General features: G+C 41.8%; 1 protein-coding gene and 1 long non-coding RNA gene across 3 annotated transcripts; one reads left to right on the top strand and one right to left on the bottom strand.

The window, feature by feature from the left end:
• Positions 1–502: 502 nt before the first annotated feature.
• On the bottom strand, positions 503–4,294 carry LOC138749795 (transmembrane protein 158). Of its 2 annotated transcripts, XR_011348870.1 has the most exons (2): positions 3,147–4,294; positions 503–1,689 (listed from the first exon to the last, which is right to left on the bottom strand). XR_011348870.1 is itself a non-coding variant. In XM_069911668.1 (1 exon), exon 1 carries the CDS (start codon positions 4,064–4,066, stop codon positions 3,410–3,412), a length of 657 nt encoding a protein of 218 aa, XP_069767769.1. In that variant the 5' UTR covers positions 4,067–4,294; the 3' UTR covers positions 2,696–3,409. The 2 variants fall into 2 exon arrangements, 1 of the variants encoding a protein (XP_069767769.1); XM_069911668.1 differs by lacking the exon at positions 503–1,689 and having other exon boundaries at positions 2,696–4,294.
• Positions 4,295–5,783: 1,489 nt separating this feature from the next.
• Positions 5,784–7,495, top strand: LOC138749803 (uncharacterized). Its single transcript, XR_011348871.1, has 2 exons — positions 5,784–5,978; positions 7,014–7,495. It is a non-coding gene; the product is annotated as an uncharacterized lncRNA (long non-coding RNA).
• The last annotated feature ends 15,691 nt before the right edge of the window (positions 7,496–23,186 follow it).

Genomic DNA, 23,186 nt, shown 5'->3' with positions numbered 1-23,186 from the left:
GGTTTGCTTCCTAAAAAAAATGGGGAACACAAAGATAATTTCAGTTTTGCTGTATCACGTAGGAAGATAGAGAAACATTAAATTAACTTTGAATTTATCATGTTTAATCACATAATGATACTGACACATTCCATTAGTTCAACAGTCCCAAAAGTGTTTTGCCACTGATTTTGATTTCTACTCAGCATCTGATGCCTCTCATGTCAGTGTCCAACAATAGTCGGCCAGTAATGAGGGTTTCCAGGAGCCCTGATATGGATTTTTTCATGGTCACAATGTTCTGGTGAAATCTTTCACCATGTTTGTCACTAACTGCACCAAGATCAGCAGGGAAGAAGTGCAAGTGAGAATGCAGAAAATGAATTTTCAATGACATGTTGCACTTCATGATTTTCTATGCTTGAAGTTGACTTAAAATATGACTGGAAAACACAAAAATATGATATATCTAAAAAACAATATATGATAAGAACAATTTAAGGTGATTTTCATGATCAGCAGCCCAAAATCCATAAAATATATCCAAACATGTTCAGGAAGAAAAATCTTTATTGTCCAGTGTAATAAGTATCAAGAATAATTATTTCAATTTGTGCCACAATAATCTCAGCTGAGACTTTTTGACATCAAAATTACAAACAGAAATATAATGGGTACACTTCTCTTCCTGTAAAATGACTAAAGACATCTTTTGTAAAATTAAGTACAGAGCATTAATGTAAATAGTTGTTTAATATGAGTTTAAATGTGCTGCTCTTGAGATTCATGGCATCTTTTTAAGGACTTTCTGGTGTTCTGGCCAAATAACTGAAGCAATCAGTACCAGAAAAAAAAGTCATGAGTTGACAGTTCACTTCATTCTTGCATGGGGTTTAAACTGGGTATTGTTACTATTTGGGGAGGCTGAGCAATTTAGTGGACCAAATTATCTGGCACTAACATTATTCCCACAGAACATGTTGGAAATTCTTAGTAGGTCAGAGAGCATCTACTGAAAAAGAAATAGAGTTCAGAGTCAAGACCTTCTCTCAGTAGTTATCTTTCCCAGATCTCTCTGGTTTTTTTGCTTGTGAAGCTGGACAGAGAATGCATAACGCATGCTTGAAGCAGTTCTCCTGAATTTGTATAGGTACAGCAGAACTTCATTTTGCACATTAAAAGCAGACTTATGCCTGAAGAATGCAAATGTTTCTGATGTAGCTATAAGGCCATTTTGAAAGGAATGTATGAATTAGCCAATTTATCTGCCTTAGCATTCCATTGGCAATCACAGGGACATGATATGTCCTTATAAAATGGCTGCTATGTTCTCTTATGCACACGCCATAGATCCAAGGATATTCATCGTAACAATTCTGCTAATTTTTCTGCAAAAATCCTCATTTCATGATTTTCTCCAATAACTGTTACATGTCCCCATCAGTGGATCGACCTTCTCAATTCCATTTAAATAAGCTTACAGCAATTTTTGGCAGGATACTTCTTTCTGACTCCAAATCTCTGCTTCCAAGCCTAATTATCTGGAGACTTAATACCTCAATGCTTGTGTTTCCACTCTTCAAAACTCCCTGACCACAAAACACAATTCATCCAGAAAAGTTGCACTCACCATGTAACAGGATTGCCTCTAATCACCATTCACTTGAATTTTTACCTTCTTAGCCAATAGTGGTAGATCTGCATGTCATGCTTGGATAGATCAGAAAACACTTGAGAGTCAATCATATTGCAGTGGGTCTGGAGTCACATATAGATAAATTTTCCATTTCTAAAAAGAAAAACTCCTAATCAATGTTTTACTTAATTGTGGTATTTGAATTCCATGTTTGTAGATTTTTTTGAATATTTTTATTTTAATTTTTCCAAAACCCATATTAAATGGATCATACAAATAGAATTTTAAAATTACAGTCTCATTTGATTGCCAAATCTCACCCCCCCCCCAAATGCTAACATTAAAAAAAACTATTGTTCAAAAAAGAAGGGGTTTTTGAGCATTAATTAATCCGTATCTTGATCTTCATGAATTTGACGCTATGAACCCATTATTTAAACCTTTTTGGGGAAATTAATTATATCCTTAAGCCAGCATGATTCAAATAAGGTTTCCATATTTTAACACTCCTTATTTCAAATAAGGTTTCCATATTATAACACGCCTTATTTCTTTCTAAGATTAAAAGTTACCTTTTCCGGGTGGCATGACTTTGCATTTCCATATTTCAATGAGTAACAAGTCGGGGAGTAGGGTGGGGGAGAGTCAGACTTCCATGCAACAGCTATACATTTCCTGGCTACCGCAAGTGCAATCCTCACCAACTGTATTTGATAGTTTCGTCCCAATAACCATGAGATTCCTCAACAAATACAGTTCTGGTTCCAATGGAAATCCACTTCTACAATTTTAGTCAAAATTTCTGCCAAGTCATACCAAAAGGATCTTACATTCACGTATAGCCAGATTGAATGTATAAATGTTCCAACCTCTACACACCTCAAACACGAGTCGGGAATTTTAGATTTTAAACCGTGCAATTTTTGTGGTGTAGGGAATAATTGTTGCATAAAATTGTATTATACCATTCCAATTCTGAATATGAATACCTCTTTGAAGCACCTTAGAAGGATTTACAGCATTAAAAGTCTCTGTAAATTGAGCTGTAGTGGTAAAGGAGGCTCAAGAATCCAGACAGTATTATGTTTTTAAATACTTTTATCCCAAAAAAAATCAACACATTTGAATGTAATTAATACAAATTTCAAAACCTCTGGGCAAACATATTTGCTTTACAAATGTCAATAAACCACTGGAAACAAGTACAACATACTCCTCCATCTACTCCAATTAGTACTGATGTGTAAAAAAAAATAAACACATTAATTGATCCAAGAACTCATTTTGCAAACTACTGATAACAATCGCTTGTGGTCAATGCGTGGCATGGAGTTTGTTGCTTGAATGATCAGCAACCAAACAGTTGTGGGGATTGCCTTGAAATGCCATTGCTTAACCGAACAAGTGCAAAGAAAAAAAAAAGCAATTCACTGAGAAGCATCGCGCAGGGTCCAAGAAATGAAAATCACCATGCTGTGACCCAAATCTCGGGAGGACCAGTGTCACATTGCTCAAAACGGACATTGATTACCTGTAATCCCCGGAAAACGAACGTGTACACGAGTACTCTTGATGGTTTAACTGTTAGAAAGGCTGGCCCAACCCTTTCAAACTTGCAGATCTGAGTGCAAAAGACAGACAGTTATGCTATAGACTCTGTACAACCGCCTTCCCACCAGCTGCGTTCTGCTCAATTCTGTGGGTGTGGACCGTGCTACCAAGGCAGAGACCGTGACCCGTGGCTGAATTGAGGTCGTCGGTCCGGGCAAGGTATCGGAGGCAGGCATGCAAATTTCAACCTCTCCTCTGCTCCATGCCGTTGGGTAGGAAGCCTGCAATAATGGGCACCGGCCAGATCAGTGCAGCCACGCTCCAGATGATGATGACCATGGTCATGAAGCAAGCCACCAGCGTGGATTCAATGGGCTTGCGGTTAAGTCTCCAGCCCTTGTCCCAGCTCAGCTCCTCCAAACTGAAGTCCAGGCAGCAGAAGTTGACCTGCTGCCCTTGAAGGGGTGTTCTCCGCTTGCGCTGGCTCCCCTCGCAGCCGACGCACAGTTTAAATTCTTGCTGACCCCCGCCTCCGACCCCCACATGGTCGATGATGAGAGGGGGGAAGACCCTGTTGAAAGCCGCAGAGAAGAACGACCTGGCATTGGTGTTGGTGGTGAAAAGCAGCACGTCGCAGTGGAATCCCAACGATCTCTCCCAACGGGCCAGCAGCGACGTGGTCACCAGCCTCAAAACGGTGATGTTGCACTGGTTGTTCCGGGCGATGGGTCTGTCCGCCGTGACAGCCCCAGAGACCGAGCCCAACTCTAAGGCGGCCAACGAGAAGTTGAGGGAAGTGTCGTTGGGTTGCAGGAAGAACTCCTCTCCACTCCAGCCCCTGCAAGATGGGAGGCTGGTGGTGGCGACCAGAGCCACTACCAGGAGTTGGAAGGGCAACATTACCCTCTCCCTGGATGCTGCATGGTATCAGGGAGGTGCTAAGAGGGAGCTTGTGACTCTGCCAATCTCTCTCTCTCTCTCTCTCTCTCTCTCGGTGCAATGCATGAGTTCCAGCTGCTGCACCTCCTTCCTGTTTTTATACAATCCTGCAACACAGTCGCTTAAAGCTGTCGCACCGTGGGAACATTTTCTTTTCAAACCTTGCAATTTTCCTCAAATTGCCACGCAGGTGCAAACAGGACGGTTTTCTTGCCAAACATCCGTTCTCGCACAAATAGATTTTTTTTCTCCCCCATTTGAGTATATACACCTCCCCATTGTAAACACAACTAGTACTGGCGTGGTCTGACCACACGAGACCGATAGTAACTCAAAGCTACAAACTGCGTCAATATCATTTTTGATTCTGCAAATCGATGCAATTGAGTGTTTCCTTACATAAATGTACAGTTCCCGGCTTTAATCGTTTTATTCAGGTAATCTAGATCAAGTATTTTGCTTTCACTTCTGTCGCTAGTTATTACTGTAGATGCTAAAATGTATTGATTGTTTAAGCTACCGAATGGTTATATGGTTAATTATTTGCAGCTTCTAAAATGCTCACTATCACTTTACTCCCAGGGTTGCTCTGTCTTCCAACATACAAAGAGCGTTTCTGGGAGGAGCTTGCAGGATGGATTTTGTTAGTGCTCGTGTCTTCTCTGTCACGTATTAAGTCCAGATAATGTTACCATCATTTAATAGTAATTTATGCACGTACTGTTTAAGGTTGGTGTAAAGGGTATTAACTAAGATGAAGTGTTTTGAAACAGTTGGAATATGCTTGACTCAATGAGCAGTTTATGCACCACTGAATGGACAATTCACATCCTGAAAACTGATTCCAGATGCAGTCTGGAATGCAATCCAGTGCTGAGGATGTGCTTCCCCCCCCCACCCCCACCCCCATGACATATTAAAACGCCGGCTTCTATACTCTATCAGGTTAATATAAAAGATTTCCTGGCACAATAATGAAAAAAAGTTGCAATATTATCTCCAGTCTCCTGCTCAATAGTTATCCCTCAATCAAAATCATGAAAGTACATTTTATATGTACATCAGCCTCTGGTTATTTGTGAAAGTTTGCAGTGCAAAAATCAACATCACCATTTCTAATATTACAACAGTGAAAAGTATTATAATGGACAGCAAGATTCTCCATTCTTAGAATGTGTTGCATCTTGCTGCATGTGAATAGGTTATCCAGTATTAGAGACATGAGGGAGTTGTTATCCTCCTCTGGAACAAGGAATAGGTTTAGCCAGTTAGTTGGTGGGTTTTCTAAAAGGCTGGTCATGTGCAGTCAGAACAAGTAATATCTGTGCATATGATATCAGTGAAGTTTATTACAGTTGCCATAAATTTGGATTACTTGTTGAATGCATTTGGTTATGAGTTTGTTTTAATAGCCACTGTGAAAACAAAATTCGAACAGGAAAGATGTAGGTGAAGAGAGCAATATGAAGGTGGGGACAGAGGGGAGATTAGTTGGGGTAATGGGAGAGACAGAGAAATTAACTTTAAGTAATTCACTGAAAATATATCATGTGATAGTATGGGATCACCACGCTATATATTTGTATATATTTACATATAGTGATAGTGATTGGCTGAGAGCTGTAGCCACACCTACTGGCAGGTCATAAAGGCCTGCTCCTAACCAGACCCAGGTCAGTCTGGACTGGTCGACCTCAACGTACTGTCGCCTTCTTTTCTAGGACCCTCCAGGGCCCAGAAAGCTGACACTCCTCTGTCAAGAAGGAGACCCAGGCCATTGTACGTCGTTGGAGACAATACCTCTATGGCAGACGCTTCACACTGTTGACCAACCAATGAGCAGTCTCATTTATGTTTAGCAACAACCAGTAGGGTAAGATCAAAAATGACAAAATTGACAGGTGGAGAACCGAATATTCTGTACCAGCCTGGCAAACTCAACGACCCACCCGACGCCCTCTCCCATGGGACATGCACCAGCATCCAACTGGACAGGCTGCAGAGACTCCATGAGGAGCTCTGTCACCCGGGAGTCACCAGGTTCGCACACTTCGTAAAGGCCCACAACCTGCCCTATATGGTCGACGAGATCCACTCCATGACTCGAGCCTGCCCAGTATGCGCTGAGTGCAAGCCCAATTTCTTCCGGCCCGAGAAGACCCACGTCATTAAAGCCACCCAGCCCTTTGAACATCTTAGAGTGGACTTCAAGGGGCGGCTACCGTCGACGAACCATAACACCTACATTATCACGGTGATCGACGAGTACTCCCGCTTCCCGTTCGCTATCCCCTGCTCGGACATGACCGTCTCCACAGTCATAAATGCACTGCACAGCATCTTCACCATTTTTGGGTACCCCAGTTACATCCACAGTGACCGGGGGTCTTCGCTTATGAGTGCAGAGCTGAGGCAGTGCCTTCTGAAGCACGATATTGCTTCGAGCAGGACCACCAGCTATAACCCATGCGGTAATGGGCAGGTCGAAAGGGAGAATGCCACAGTCTGGAAACAATCACACTTTCCCTCCAGTCTAAAAGCTCCCCAACCACTCGTTGGCAGGACACCCTCCTAAATGCCTGACACTCCATCAGGTCCCTGTTATGCTCTGCCACCAACGCTACCCCGCACGATCGTATGTTCTCGTTCCCACGAAAGGCGGATCGGAAATGACCACACCGACTTGGTTGATGGTCCCTGGACATGTCCTGCTGAGACATCATGTCTGGTACTTGAAAAACGACCCCCCCCCCCAGTCGACCGAATAATGCTGTAACACGCGAACCTGCACTCTGCTTATATCAAGTACCCGGACGGGTGGGAGGACACGGTCTCGGCAAGGGGCCTGGCTCAAGCCAGATCTAACATTGTCACATTCCACCCCAACCTCCCTCCAATCCTCCCCTAGATTACATGCCGGGACAGCGGGACCAGCAGCACCTTGCGGATGATGACAGCAGTAGACTGGACCAGCATACGGCCAACGACAACAGTGAACTAGGTGAAACTGCACCCACACTCAGGGACTCCAGTGATGATACCCTGCCAGCTACCCCGATTCCGGCGCCACGACGATCACGTCGGACAATTAGGCCACCTGACCGCTACAGCCCGTAACCCCTGCATGCTATACCACCCCCCTCCTTTTTAACTTACCCCGGGGTCAGTTCTTAAAGAAGGGGTGAATGTGATAGTATGGGATCCTATCACCACTGTATATATTTGTATATATTTACATATAGTGATAGTGATTGGCTGAGAGCCATAGCCACACCTACTTGCAGGTCATAAAGGGTGCTCCTAACCAGACCCAGGTCAGTCTGGACTGGTCGACCTCAATATACTACACTCCTGTCTTTTGTTAATAAAAACCTTGGTTTGAGTCAACAAGTCTTTGAGTCATTCGACATACTACAAACCAAAATTAGATTTTCTTATCACAATACGAGAAAGCAATTGTCCGTAAAGTATCAAGCAACAAATAATATTACATACATGTAATGAAAGATCAAAAGAAGTGAATGATTACAATGACTGATGACTATGGCAAGGCAAGAGAGAGGTTGTAAATTTAGTCAAAAATAAAAAAGAGACATGTTGATTTCAGGAAGCTACAATCAGACAGCACCCTGCAGGAAAATAAACATTGCAGGAAATACCTCAAGCAGGGCAAAATGGACATGAGATGTCCTTGGAAAGCATTATTAAAGAGAATCCCAAGGTACTTACATTTAAAAACAAGAGGGAGAAGATGTTTAAGGGAGATGTGTGGAATAATATTTTTACACAAGAGTGGTGGTGGTCCAAGCAGATACCAGAGTTGCTTTTAAGTGACTTCAAGATTGACACATGAACATGAAGGGGTGAAGAGATATTTATCAAATGACAGCAGCAGAAATTGGCATTTTGTGGAATTATGATATTGTGGCTATTAGTGAAATTTGGTTGCACAGTATAAGAATTGCTGATACCAGTGAACTTGGAGGAGTGAGAAATGAGATTGGACTGTGAATTAAAGAACTTTTCTGAATTTACACACACATTATATACACTTGTGTTTAGAATTAGAAGGCGGGTTAAATTAGATTAAGTTAAAGTTTGATCCTGTTTTTAAATTTAAAGATAATTAAAAGCAACTTTTGTTTAAGTAACCATTTGTCTTGGTGAATTTCCATTGCTGCTGGGTTTTGGGGTCCTCTGGGCTCATAACATTTGGGGGCTCATATTTTCGGATTGAAAATTGGAGTTTTAGGATCTTAAGCTTTTAGAGTTTTATGATTTATTAGTTCATTGGTTTTTCCAAGCTAATTTAAAGCTTGTGTGTGTGTGTGGGAAAACAGCAGCAATGGATGTTAGTACATTTTTGTCACAACCATCACCTGCAGAGCAAGAGAAAAGAGGAACTGATGGTTATTTCTAAGGCGTTAAAGCTGACTCAAGTCAAGAATTGGATGAGGAAAATACAAATGCAGAGGATTATAGTGAAATTATAGGTGAAGGAAAATTTGTTGAGAAAGAAAATTTTCCAGAGGATAGATCTATTGAATTGCCATTAGAATTGGAGAAATTGAGGGTTAAGAAGAAAGAGAGAAAAGGAACTTTGAGTTGCAGAAACAACAAAATGAGTTAGAGGAAGCTGAAAAATGGAGGAAAGATGAGTTGGAGGTAGCTGAAAAATGGAGGAAAGATGATGAAAGACAAAGAAAATATGACTTGGAACAGATTGAAAGGGACAGACTGTTGCAGTTAGAGAAATTAAAAATTGAATTGGAGGAGAGGCAAAAGAATTGAGGCTGTAACTCCTGGGAAGATGTTTTTGGCTAGTAGTGAGGTAAATCTAGTTCCTCCTTTTGATGAGGGAGATATAGATAGATATTTTCAGCCTTTTGAACAGGTGGCTCTGAGTTCAAGATGGCCAAAAAAAATTGCCTCTTATGCTCCAAAGTGTATTGAAGGGAAAAACACAAATTTCATACTCTCATTTGACTACAGAGCAAGTGGCAAAATATGATACTGTTAAACAAGCAGTATTGAAAGCTTCTGAGTTGGTTCCAGAAGCATAAAGACAAAAATTTAGGAGTTTGGTGAAAACATGGAATCAATTTAATATGCATTTTGCTCTGGGAAAATCTGTTTGTTTTGACCGTTGGTGTGCCTGAAAAAGAATAAATAATGATTTTGACAGATTAAGAGAATGATATTAATTGAAAAAATTAAAAGTTGTGTTCCAAATGAGATTAAATTATACCTGGATAAGAGAGACATGGGGACATGGCAGAAAATGGCAAGGTTAGCGGATGAATATGCCCGGATTCACAAAAATAAATTCAGAATATTAAGCCTTTTCACAAGGTTAATAATGAATAGATTAGTAAGCCTGTTCAGAAGGTTAATGTAGAGCAGACTAGTAAGTCTGAAATTAAGTCTGGGAAGAATGTTAAGAGAAAAGATGAAGGTAAGGTGGGAAAGGACAGAACTTCTGGATTTGTATGTCATTTTTGTTAACAAAAAACCTGCCACAATTGATCTTCTTTAAAACATATCTATATACAATATAAAATATAACATAATCTGTCACAAGGGTAACTCAAGTTGTTCCATTGTTTCAAAAAGGCTCCATAATTAACCATGGAAATGATAGGCCTGGTGAGCCTGACATCAGTCATAGGTAAATTATTGGAAGGTGTACTAATAGATTGGATATATAAATATTTGGATAGCCAGGGACTGATAAGGGATAGTCAACAAGGCTGAGTGCATGGTTTAACAATCTGATAGAGTTTTTTCCCAGAGTTTACCAGGAAACAATGAAGGAAAGGCTGTGGATGTTGTCTACATGGACTTTAGTAAGGAATTTAACAATATCTCACATGGAAGGTTCCAGCGCTTGGTATTCATAGTGAGGTAGAAAAATGGATTCAACTTTGGCTATATGGGAGAAGCCAAAGACTGATAGTGGATAATTGCTTCTCAGACTGGAAGACTGTGACTAGTGGTGTGCCTCAGGGATTGGTGCTGAGACCATTGTTGTTTGTCATCTGTATCAATGATCTGGATGAAAATGTGGTAAATTGGATCAGCAAGTTTGAAGATGACACTATGATTGGAGGTATTGTGGACAGTGAAGAAGGTTTTCAAAGCTTGCAGAAGAATATGGACTGGCTGAAAATGGCATATGATGTTTAATGTAGGCAAGTGTGAGGTGTTGCATTTTGGAATGACAAACCAAGGACAGACATGGTAAATGGTAGGGCATGAGGAGTGCGGTAGAATAGAAGGATTTGGGAATATAGATTAGATGGTTCCCTGAAAGTGGTGTCACAGGTAGAAAGGGTTGTAAAGAGACCTTTTGGCATATTGGCCTTCATAAATGTAAGTATTGAGTATAGGAGTCGGGATGTTATGGTAAAGTTGTATAAGACATTGGTGAGGCCAAATCTGGAGTATTGTGTGCAGTTTTGGTAACCTAACTGCAGGAAAGATGTCAATAAAATAGAAAGAGTGCAGAGAAGATTTACTGGGATGTTGCCCAGACTTCAGGAACTGGGTTATAGGGAAAGGTTAAACAGTTTAGGACTTTATTCCCTGGCGCATAGAAGAATGAGGGAAGATTTGATAGAGGAAAACAAAATTATGAAGAGTTTAGCTAAAGTAAATGTAGGTAGCTTTTTCCACTGAGACTAGATGAGATACAAATCAGAAGAAATGGCTTAAGAGTGAAAGGGGAAAGTTTAGGGGGAACATTTGGGGGATCTTCTTCACACAGAGTGGTGGGAGTGTGGAACGAGTTGCCAACTGAAGTGGTGAATGTGGGCTTAATTTTTAATATTTAAGAAGAATTTGGACATGTACATGGATGGCACTTGCAGAGCTGCATGATGTGGTCAGTAAACAAGAGATGAACCACCCCAACACACTACAAATCTTAGTCAGAAACTTTAACCAGGCTTTTTCAAGACAACCCTGTCCAACTCCCAACAGCATGTAACCTCCTGAACCAGAGATCCCAGCACATTCAATCACTGCTATGTTAAAATATGGTAGGCTTACAGTTCTTTCCCAAGACACATTTTGGCAAGTTGGATCATCTGGCTGTGCTCCTAAGAGGCTCTAGAGACCAGGACAGCTAGAGACCAGTGGTCATAGTAGGCTGAAGTACAGTTACAGAACTTCCTCTATTCAGCAGGTTTGGGGTGTTCAAGGACTCAGCTGAGGATCTGAATATTACACCAGGGCAGTCACAGATTTCCTTAAAACATCTGTGGATGAATGTATACCTAACAAATCATTTACGATTTCTCCAACCAGAAGCCCTGGATGAAAAATGAAATCCGGAACCTGCTGAGAGCCCGATCACAAGCATTTAAGTCCAGAGATCCAGATTGCCACAAAAGGAGCAGGTGTGACCTGCGGAAAGCCATCTCCCGGGTAAATTGGAGTTTCTGGACGAAAATGGAAACCACGAGGGACCACCATGGCAGGGACTAAATGACATCACCCGCTACAAAACCAAATCCAGCTCAGATGGAGACATCAAAGCTTCACCCCCTGATGAACTCAATGCCTTCTACGCCTGATTCAACCACAAGAACAAGAAAGAACCATCCTCCGCACCCCCATGTCCCCTGATGATCCTCTTCTGTTTGTATCTGAGGATGATGTGAGGGCTGCCTTCAGGACAGTGAATCCGAGGAAAGCATCTGGTCCAGATGTAGTACCCAGCCAAGTATTAAAATTCTGTGCTGACAAACTTACCAACCTATTCACGGATATCTTCAACCCACTCTGGCAGGGCACGGTACCCACCTGTTTCAAACAGGTGCGAATCATACCCAAGAAGAGTGTGGTAACCTGCCTAAATGACTATTGAGCAGTGCCATTCACTTCAACAGTGATGAAGTGTTTTAAAAAGCTGATGCTGAAGCACATTAGCTCATGTCTGAGTAGCGACTTGGTTCCATTCTAATTTGCCTACTAGAACAATGGGTCTATGGCAGATGTAATCTCATTAGCTCTACACAAACACCTGGAATACCTCATACATCAGGATGCTCTTTATCAACTACAGTTAGGCATTTAACACCATGATCCCCTCAAAACTGATCAGCAAACTCCAAGGCCCAAGGGACTCAACACCCCTCTGTGTAATTAGATTCTGGATTTCCTCACCTCCAGCCAACAATCAATGAAGATTGGTAAGAGCATCTGCCCACATTATCCATCAATACAGGAGGACCACGGGGCTGCATTCTTAGTCCCCTGCTCTACTAATTTTACACCTATGGCAGTGTGGATCAGTACAAAAATAACACCATCTACAAATTCACTAACAATACCATGGTAGTGGGTTGTATAAAAAAGGTGATGAGTCAGCAAAAGAAGGGAGATTGAAAATTTGGCTGAATGGTACACCAACAATAACTTCTCACTCGTTCATCAAAACCAGATGATGATTGTTGACTTCAGGAAGGGAAAACCAGAGGTATCCAATCTAATGATCATGGGGAGGGGGGGTGATCAGAAGTGGAAAGGGTGAGCAAATTTGAGTTCTTAGAAATCACTATCTCGGAGGATATTTCCTGGACCCAACACGCTCATGGCATCATGAAGAAAGCATGACAGTCCCTCTTCTTCCTCAGAAGTTTGTGAAGGTTTGGTATGACACCAGAAACCCTGGCAAATTTCTACAGAGGTGTGGTGGAAAGTGTGCTGATCAGCTGCATCATGGACTGGTATGGTAACACTAATACCTGAGCATAAAGCCCTGCAAATGGAAGTGGACACAATCCAGGACATCACAAGCAAATCTGTTCCCACCAACAAGAACACCCTCTACCCCCTTCTCTTTCCATTCACAAACCATTCCCCCCTACTCCTGCTTGGTGGTGTGCCCCCTCCCTTATCCATCTATTACCTCTTGCCTGTGGACTGTACACCTCCCCCTCTCCACCCCCCCCCCCCCACCACCATTTTGTTCGGGCAATTGCTACACTCTTTCTTAAGATGATGAGGACTCAAGCCCAAAAATTTTGTTATGTATCTTTATCATTGCTACATAAGTACACTTTTGACCAGCTGAGTTTCTCTAGCATTATTTTTTTAATGATGAAGCTGCTTCTCCAGATGGTTATCAAAGCAAGATAAGCGAATGTAAAACTTATTTGGTCAATGCCTGCTCAATAAGTTGCATCTAAAGGGGTTGCTTAAAGGCAGAAAGATAATGGAGAGGAAGAGAAATTTGTTCAGAATTCATAGCTCAGGTCCTCGGCAGTGGTAGGCATGGCTGTTAATTGTATGCAATTACATTTGAGTTGTTATCTCTAGTTTTGATTTTTGCCTGTGGGAGAAAACTCAGCCAATGAAGAGAGAGAGAGTGAGTGAGTGTGTATGTGTGCGCACACAAGAGAGCGCTATGGACTGAGAGGGACAGAGAAAGAGCGAGCACTGTGGTGGTACACCACTGGCCTACTGCAGGGGGCATCCTCTGAACCTGCAGAAGAGCAAGGGGACCAGACAACACCTGGCCAGCTGTCAATCAGCTGACCTGAATAGACCAAGCCCCACCCGGTCAGGTGTCAATCACCCTCCGGGATATAAGCCTGAGCCGGCCTTTGAAGACACTCTCAGAGTTTACAGCAGTTCTCCTCACGGCTGGCTCTGTGGAAGTTCATGTTAATAAAGCCTGTTGTACAGTCTTTGATTTTGTGTGTTTGCTTCTGACCAACAGCGCACCACAAGCACTATAGAAATGCAAGGAAGAAGCTTGGCAGCAGATTCAACATAGTAAGTAGAGAGAGGGAAATACTGCAAGGAAACAGACCCTTCAGCCCCTGAGTCTGTGAAAACCATCAAACACTTGTGAACACTAATCTTGTGTTAAACTTATTTTAGATTTCCTCCACATTCTCATCAACTCATCTCATATTTGGCAACTCGTGAATGTCGAGAACTGGCTTTGTGTCAGGAGTGTTTAGAAGGTAAGTGGAGGGAAGTAAGCCAGGACTTGGCAACTGGTGAATGCTGGGGGCTGGGCTTTGTATCAGGACAGTTTAAAATGTAAGCAGAGCAATGATTGGTTGAGTCTGAGCTACAGATAGAGCCTGCAGCATATGAAAAGAAGGGAAGCTCAAGGGAATTGACCAGTAAGGAGCAGCCAGTGTGTGTAAGTGGCCCAGTACAGGAGTGGAGATTCAGAAGCTTTGGCTCGAGATACTCCAGTGAGCAGAGGCTGAGGACGTGCTACAGGTAAGGTCATGTAAGATGTTTGCACAGTTACAAAGTGTTGGTAGTGAAGATGGCAGTTAGGGCAGTGAAATGCTCCATTTGCAGGATGTGGAAAATATGGGAGAGCACAATTGTCCCTGAATTGCCACCTGCAAGAGGTGCGTCAAACTGCATCTCCTTGCAGACTATATTAAGGGAACTGGAGCTGTATCTGGATGAAATCTGGATTATTTGGGAGGCAGAGGGAATAATAAACAGAAGCTAAAGGGAGATAGTCACACCCAAAAGACAAGAGGCAGGTGCCTCTTAGGTGCCTGTTAGGAGAGGGAAGAGGTATAGGGAGACAGTGCTGCGCATCCCTGTGGCTGTTCCCCTCAACAGTAAATTAACCATTTTAGATACTGTTGGGGGTGGAATAATGTACCAGGGACAAGTCATAGTGGTCAAGTCTCTGGCACAGAGTCTGGCCTTTCAGCTAAAAAGGAGAGGTGGGAGAAGAGGAGAGCTATAGTGATTTGGGATTAGATAGTTCGGTGAAGAGATTGGAGGTTCTATGAACAAGATCAGGACTCCTGAATGGTATATTGCCTCTAGTCAGGGATGTCTCAGATCGAGTCCACAGCACTCTGAATCAGGGAGTGAGCAGCCAGATGTTATGGTTCAAGTCAGTACCAATTACATAGAAAGGAGTAGAGATGAGGTCCTAAAGAGGGAATATAGGGAGTTGGGAAGGGAGTTGCAAAGCAGGAGCTTAAGGGTAGTAATTTCTGGATTGCTGCTTGTGCCATGTGCCAGTGAGGGCAGGAATAGGAAGTTATGGCAGATGAATGCATGGCTGAAGAGTCAGTGTAGGGGGCAGGGGTTCAGATTTGTAGATCATTGGGCTCTCTTCTGGGGAAGGTATGACCTGTACAAAAAGAATGGGCTGCACCTGAATTGGAGAGGGGCCAATATCTTGACAGACAAGTTTGCTGGGGAGAGTTTAAACTAGTTTGGCAGGAGGATGGGAACCAGAATGTGAAGGCAGAGGAATGGAGCAGAACGTGGAAAGGATGATGCAATGTGTTGTGGGTTTGTGAGGAAATACAGGCAGGAGAGGAGGTTAGGGAGGTCCTAAATTAATACTTTGCTTCACCAGAGAAAAGGCCCTGGGTCAAGGTGAGATTGAAATAAACCCAAGATGATATGCTAGACCATGTTGAGATTGAGAAAAAGGAAGTGCTGGATCTTAAAAACATTAGGATTGATAAGTCCCCGGGACAAGATGAGATATATCTAAGGGTGCTGTGGGAAGGGAGGGAAGAGATTGCTGGGGCTCTGACATTGATCATTGCATCCTCTTTGATGAAGGTAGGATGATAGATGTGTTGTATGTGGATTTCAGTAAGGCATTTGACAATGTCCCAATGGGAGATTCATTCAAAAAGTCATGAGGCATAGGAAACATGGAACTTTCACTGTATGTATTCAGTATTGGCTTGCCTGTAGAAATCAGAGAGTAGTGGAGAGCAGGAAATATTCTGCCTGGAGGTCAGCGACTAGTGGAGTTTCACAGGGACCTATTCTAGGACATATTGTGAAGTTGAGGGATGGGTCAATAAATTTACAGATAATACTAAGGATGGAGGTGTTGTTGATAGTGTTGAAGATTGTCTTGTGTTACAAAAGGATATGGACAAGATGCAGAGTTGGGTGGAAAAATGGCAGATGGAGTTCAAACCAGAGAAGTGTGAGTTGATGCATCTTGAAAAGTTACACTTCAAGGCAGAGTACATGGTTAACAGTAAGATACTTAACAGTTGTAAGAACCGAGGGACCTTGGGGTCAAATCCATAGTTTTTTTCAAGGTTGCCATGCAGGTTGATAGGATAGTGAAAGTGGTATGCTGGGCTTCATTAGTCAGAGTATTAAGTTCATGAGCCATGAGGTCATGTTGCATATATATATATAAATCTCTGCTGAGACAACACTTAGAATATTGTGTTCAGTTCTGGTCATCTCATTACAGGAAGGATGCGGATGCTATGGAGAGGGTGCAGAGGAGATTTACCAGGATGTTGTCTGGATTGGAATATATGAGGAAAGGTTAGCAGACTTGGGCTTTTCTCTTTGGAGTGAAGAAGGATGAGTGTTGACCTCATAGATGTCTACAAGATTATAAGAGGCATAAATAAGGTGGACAGTCAGAATTTTTTTTTCCCACGATGGGAATAGCAATCACAAGAGGACATTTGTACAAAGTGAAAGGAGGAATGTTTAGGGAAGACATCAGGGTTGTTAAGGTTTTTATACAGAGAGCTGTGGGTGACTGGAATGCATCACCAGGGGCTGTGGTGGTGAATAATCAGAACATTTAAGAAACTCAAACAGGCAGGAAAATAGTGAGTTATGAGGTTGGAAGGGTTTCTTTTTTTTTGGGGGGTGGGTAGGTATATATAGGGTGGCACCACATTGTGGGCTGAAAAGCCTGTATTGTGGTGTTCTATTCTAATCTATTCTATTCCATCACTCACCTACTCATGAGGGGAAATTTACAATGGCTAATTGACCTATGAATTTGTGCAACAAGGATAGAATTCTCTTTGTACTCACCTACCACCCCATTGGCTTCTGCATCTAACATATCATACTCTGCCATTTCTGCCATGCAGACAAATCTTCCCCTCTCCACTTCTTCAGGGATTACACCCTCCATGACTCCCTTGTCCACTCCTCCCTTACCACCAATAGCCCCTGAGCACCTACCCTTCTGACCGGAGGGTGCTGTACTTACACCAACACCACCTCCTCACCAAGGGTCCTAAACAGTCCTTTCAAGTGAATCAACACCTCACTTGTGAATCTGCATGAGCCATCTACTGCATCTGGTACTGTTGTTGTCATCTCATCCTCAGAGACGTTGGACACAGACTGGGAGATCACTTCATTCAGCACCTTTGTTCTGTATTCAGCAATAGCGGGGATCTCCCAGAGGTCACCCATTTCAATTCCTCGCCCCATTCCCAAGCTGACATGTCTGCGCAGTCTCATGCACTGCCAGACTGAGACAACGTGTAAATTGGAGGAGCAACATCTCATATTCTGTCTGGGCACCGTCCAAACTGATAGCATTAACCGACTTATCTAGTTTCCATTCACCCTCATCCCCACCTTTCCCCTTCCCCTTATTTCTTGTTTCCTCCTGCTCTATATTCACTGAGCCACCCCTTTCCGCGATCAACTCTTATCTTTCCTATCCAAGTTCAATTTGTCTGTTGGACTGTGCCCCTCCTTACCCTTTCTTCCTTTTTTCTCCAGCTTTTTTTTACTGAGGCACCTACCTTCTTGTTGCTCATACTTTGAAGAAGGGCTCAGGCACAAAGGTTGGTTACATATTTTTACCTCCTATGGATGCTATGAGACCTGTTGAGTTCCTCCAGCATTTTTTTGTTTTTATTAAAATCACAGTGTCTGCAGATGCTTGTGTTTCACTAACACAGGAAGGAAGATGTTGAGGAAGAATGTGTCACAAAAGAATATTTTGAGGTTGTTGCTTTATCAAAGCTAAATCACACTTATGAGAGTTGATGCGAGATAGTGCGACCATGGAAACGGTCCACCTCTGTTATCGTACAGAGACTTATTACAATGCTAACTGAAAATTGGCAATGACAAGGAGCTTTGCTGTATAACCATAATGGTCTTTTTGATTTAAGTTGTGATCACTATTAAGGTCAATGTTACGCAACATTTGTTAACAGAAACCTTATGAAGAGAGTGATTTGGTAAAAAGTCAAACAGAATAACATTCCATGACATCTTATTTTAAGATTGAGATTAGTCTGAATTTTCTGATGCAAGAATTATTAAGGGTGATAAACAGTAAAGATGCTCGAATGAATATCCTTTCAATGAAGCTAATTCAAACAAAAGAACACACTGTATATATTACTCCTCGAAACGTTTAACTGGGATCTTCAAAAGTAGTAGATATATTTGTAGTGTGTATTGTTGAGGGTAAGGTGGCCTCTCTGTCTAGAATCCAGTGGGAATGTGGATTCTGGAGGGTCATGTGACCTCTCTGGCTGTACCCTAGTTGGAAGTCACTTTATCTACCAATTAAGAGTTAGATCTGCTCACAGGTGAGGCTGACGCACAATCGGTCCTCTCAGGTCACATGGACGGGTTTTGCATTGAAAAAGCCAAGCATGTGCAGTCTCTCTCTCCCTCTCTCGCCAAATGCAATGGGTTCATACCAGATCCTGATGCTGGAGACCAACTTCATTTGATGTACTTACAAGTTGTAATTAATTTAGTTTTTTAGTGAGAGATTTTGTGGGTACTCTGTGTTTAACCCTCACATTCTCAACTTCCAGTTGAGAATGTTTACCAGAGATGCATTTGCATCTGATGTGTAGTTATTTGTGTATTATTGCTGTCTATGTGCTTGTTAGTTGTGATCATTTATGAACTCCAGGCTGTGAGCCACAGGCAGCTCTGGAAGGTCGACTGTAGTGGGCCCATCTTGGATCCTGAGCAACGGCGACACTGGAGTTAAGGTTCATGTATATGTACTTGTTTAGTTACGTGGTATACTGTGCCTTTGGGTGGTGGGTGCCGAAGAAGTTAAACATTTCTCGGTATACCATGGCTGTGGCAGGTGGGTCCTGAAATTAAATTCTAATTTCTCAGAATACTATGTCTGTGTCTTATGTATGTTAGTCTGCCAGTGTGTGCCCTTTTTGTTAATTCCTGTGTGTAAATAAAGACCATTGTTTGTTTATAACATGTGTCCAGCCTTGATTCTTTTTGAACCACCAAACCTATTCTTGAACACAAACAATAGTTCAAAATGTTAATCCTTGGTTAACATTTTCAACTTTTCAAAAGAAATTGAACATAAAAATTAAAGATCTTGCATTTCTACAGGACTTTTTATGACCACATGATATCCTTAAGTGGATAATCTAATTAAATGCTTTTAAAAAGTGTGAGAAGCTAAACTGCTTCCAGGTTCCCTAATAATGATTAGATCTTCTGTTTTACTGATGTTAAGAGGTTAAAATTGTTCAGGAAACCAGGGAGAACTATAATGATGTATTTCATGCTCATCTAAAGGAACTGACAGGACAAACCGTGTACTTTATATCAGAAAGATAGATACATAACTAACATTTCAGGCTTGATCCCTTCTTCACGGTATGAGCAATATGTAGGCAGTTGCCTGAATAAAATGGTGTGGAAGAGGGGCAGGGGGAGGATCACAGGCCCACAGGAAGGAGGCAAATAAGGGAGGTGAGATGGCTCTGTGAATGGAGAAGGAATGGGGAAAGTCTGCAGACTTTCAATTTTGGAGCTGACAGGACCTTGCTTTGCTGAAAAGTTGCACCCTTGTTAGTACTACACAGTGAAATTTCAACCTTTTTTTGTCTCTAAAATGGAACTTGTACTTGAAACCTTTTGTTTCAGAGAAGAGGAAAATATCCACTGAGCCACAGTAGACAAATGCATCAAGCACTGAAAAACATTCAGACCAAGATTTGGTTATTACAGGAAGGATGCAGAAGCTATGGAGAGGGTGCAGAGGAGATTTAATAAGATGTTGCCTGGATTCAAGAACTTGTCTTATGAGGCAAGTTTGACAGAGTTAATACTTTTCTCTTTGGAGCAGAGGAAGGTGAGAGGTGACTTAATAGAGATCTAAAAATTATAAGAGGCATTGATAGGGTGGACTGCCAATGCCTTTTTCCTGGGGTGAGACCAGCAAACACCAGAGGACATCTGAACAAGCTGAGGGGAAGAATGTTTAGGAGAGGAGTCAAGGTTAAGTTTTTTTTATACACAGAGTGTGTTTCTGGAATGTAGGCTGGTACAATAGGGACAATTAAAGACTCTTAGACAGGCCCATGGATGCAAGAAAAATGGAGGATTATGGTTGAGGTAGTGAAGGTTTAGTTTGTTAAGTAGGCTGGGCCAAAGGGCCTGTACTAATCTCTGAAAGTTCTATGTTCTTAACTGAAATCCATTTATGAATTGATCACTCTGATGTATGATTCATTCCACTCAAATCTAACTGTATTTTCCTTTGCTAGCATCCAGCCTGGCAACTTGTTCCAATTGTTATTTGTTCTTTGAGATAGGTGACTGTTTAAGTTCAAAAAATGTCCATCTATATTATTTAGCGGTTTTTTTTCCTTTGCTTTTTAGGGTGACTGTGTAAAAACAGTTGTCCATTCTCTTAGTTCTCAAGAGCATAAAAAAGTTTTATGCAAGAGAGGGCACCAGATTTTCTCACATTTAGATAAACAAAGAAACCTGCTTCGTGCTCCCATCCTACAGTGTGGACACCAAAGCTCTCTCCAGTCATATCGCATGGCTCAATGGCTAATACTCTTGTGGATTCAAATTCCAATCCTAAAACTAGAGTACATAATTCAAGCCTTGCTTCCACTAATGGCACTGAAGGAATGCCCGATTTATGCAAACTAGCTGTTGTGTTTTTTTTTTACATTGCAATACTGATTTCTCGACAAAAGTCCTTCATTGGCTATAGAGCATGTTAGGACATTCCAAGGCTTTGAAAGGTACTAAATAATTGGAACTCTTTTTTTCACTATTAAATCACTTCAAGTTTTGTTGTCAATTAAGATCTTTAAGTTGGGCCAATTCATGTCAATTGTTTCATCCCACAGATTCATAAGCAAGAGAATCAGAATTTACTGTCGTGAACATGTCACGAAATTTGTTGATTTGCAGCAGTATCACAAGTGCAAACTTACAAAATTAATAAAAATAGTGCTAGAAAAAAGAAAAAGTCAAAGCAAGGCAGCGTCTGTGGTTCATTGTTCATTCAGGAATCTGATGGCAGAGGGGAAGAAGCTGCCCTTGTGCTGTTGGGTGCTCATCTTCAGGTTCCTGGACCCTTTCCCCGATGGTAGCAAAGTGAAGCCTGGGTGGTGGTGAGGACTTTGAGGATAGAGAATGCTTTCTTAAGACACCACCTCTTGTAGATGTCCTGATATCACAGGCTGAGTAAACATAGAACATAGAACAATACAGCACAATACAGGCCCTCCGGCCCTTAATGTTATGCCGACCCATATATCCCTTCCTAATAAAAGTACTAAACCCTCCCTACCCCATAGCCCTCTATTTTTCTTTCATCCATAAACAAACTTCTGCAGTTTTGCTTGTCCTGAGCATTGGCACCTCTGTACCAAAGTGATGCAACCATTTGGAATGCTCTCCATGGTACATACACCTATGGAAGTTTTTGAGAGTCTGTGGTGGCTCACCATAAGGCAGGTGAACTGGCCCCACTTGTAAGCCACGCGGCGGGGCAGCCAGCCAAAATGGCGCCATCGGGGGTTTCCCTCCCTTCCAGCCCGGATGACGTCAGTGCCCTCCAGTGCAGTTCTCACCCAGATCTGGGCTGGGAGTACAAGTGCAGCCCAGCAGCCTGCAATAAACTAGTCTGCTCACTGAGCTCAACTCGTCTGATTGTGTGTGTTGTTGCAGGAGCAGTGTAGCTGCCGCTACAAGTCTTTGGTGACATAACGAATCTCTTCAAACTCCTCATGAAGTATATCCATTGGTGAACCTTCTTCATATATAGTAAGCATCTTGGCTGCATGGATGAAGTTGGCCAAAAGGATTTTTTTTCTTTTTGCTATGATTCCATGATTGTATGGTCTGCGGCTTTTAGGTGTCTACTGCTGATTTAGTTTATATTCTCCAGGCACATATCAGCTATAAATGATTGATGTAAAAGGTTCAAAAGACAAAGTGGCTCCTTTTGATCTTGTGTTCGTAGGCATCAGGATATTGCAGCTGTTCTACTAGTATCACCTTGACCTCACACAGTTGGTAGAGCAGATTAGAAGAAAAAGACCTAATGAAACAATATAAGGAAAGAAAATCTTTCCACTATTAACCCTGCTTCTGATGCGAGATAAATCATTTAGTCTTGTTATTTGAGTTGAAATATTTCAATGAGTTGCTTAATTCTTTAAGGCAACACCTGCAGTATTCACTGAGCTGCAGAAAAATTCATTTATATAGCACCTTCTACACTTTTTTAAGGACATCCTGAAGCACTTCACAGGCAATGAAATACTCTATGTGATGTAAGAAACTGGATGATTTGAGCACTGAATGCTCAAATCAACTGAATGTGGTCATCTGTTAGGGTGACATTTAGAAAAGACTAAATATTGCACTGCACTTTATTCTGAAGCTTTTCTTAGAGATAGGGCATTGAAATATTTATATCTACCTGTGAGAGCAGGGTTGGGGAGCAATGCCTCATCTGAACAGAAGCATGGCTGAAAATACAACACTCCCTCAATGATGCACTGGAGTATCAGCCTAGCTTTTTGTCCTCTTGTCTCTGGAGTGGGGCTTCAACCCACAGTCTTCTGACTCAGAGAGAGAGTGCCACCCACCTGAGCCATGCCTTACTGGAATCATGAGAGATTATGAGGGTTGCATGCCAATCAAAGTACCTGTGTGGGCATCCCGCAAGGTTCTATTTATATCAGCAGGCACATAGAGAAGATTTAAAGTAATCTTGCTATTTTGCATGATTAAAATTTAATCCACAGTTTAAAATGTGATGGTTGAAGGAAAGCTAGGTCTGCACAGATGGCAGAATTATTGAAGTATTGCTAAATAGTCTGCTATTATCTGACCTCTCAGAATTGATCACATGATTAAGGAAGAAAAAACAAAATTACAGACATTAACTGATGAGTATGCCACAGAAAAAAAATAAAGTGTTGTTGAAAGATAAGCTTAGCCAAAAAAAATTTGCTTTGAATTAAGTTTTTTGTTGACATTTAGCTTCTACTTTAACTCCAAGCATGCTGGTTAAGTTGAT

Source organism: Narcine bancroftii, chromosome 1, assembly GCF_036971445.1.
Source record: "Narcine bancroftii isolate sNarBan1 chromosome 1, sNarBan1.hap1, whole genome shotgun sequence".
NCBI lineage: Eukaryota > Metazoa > Chordata > Chondrichthyes > Torpediniformes > Narcinidae > Narcine > Narcine bancroftii.
This window is presented reverse-complemented; position numbering and strand designations above follow the sequence as displayed.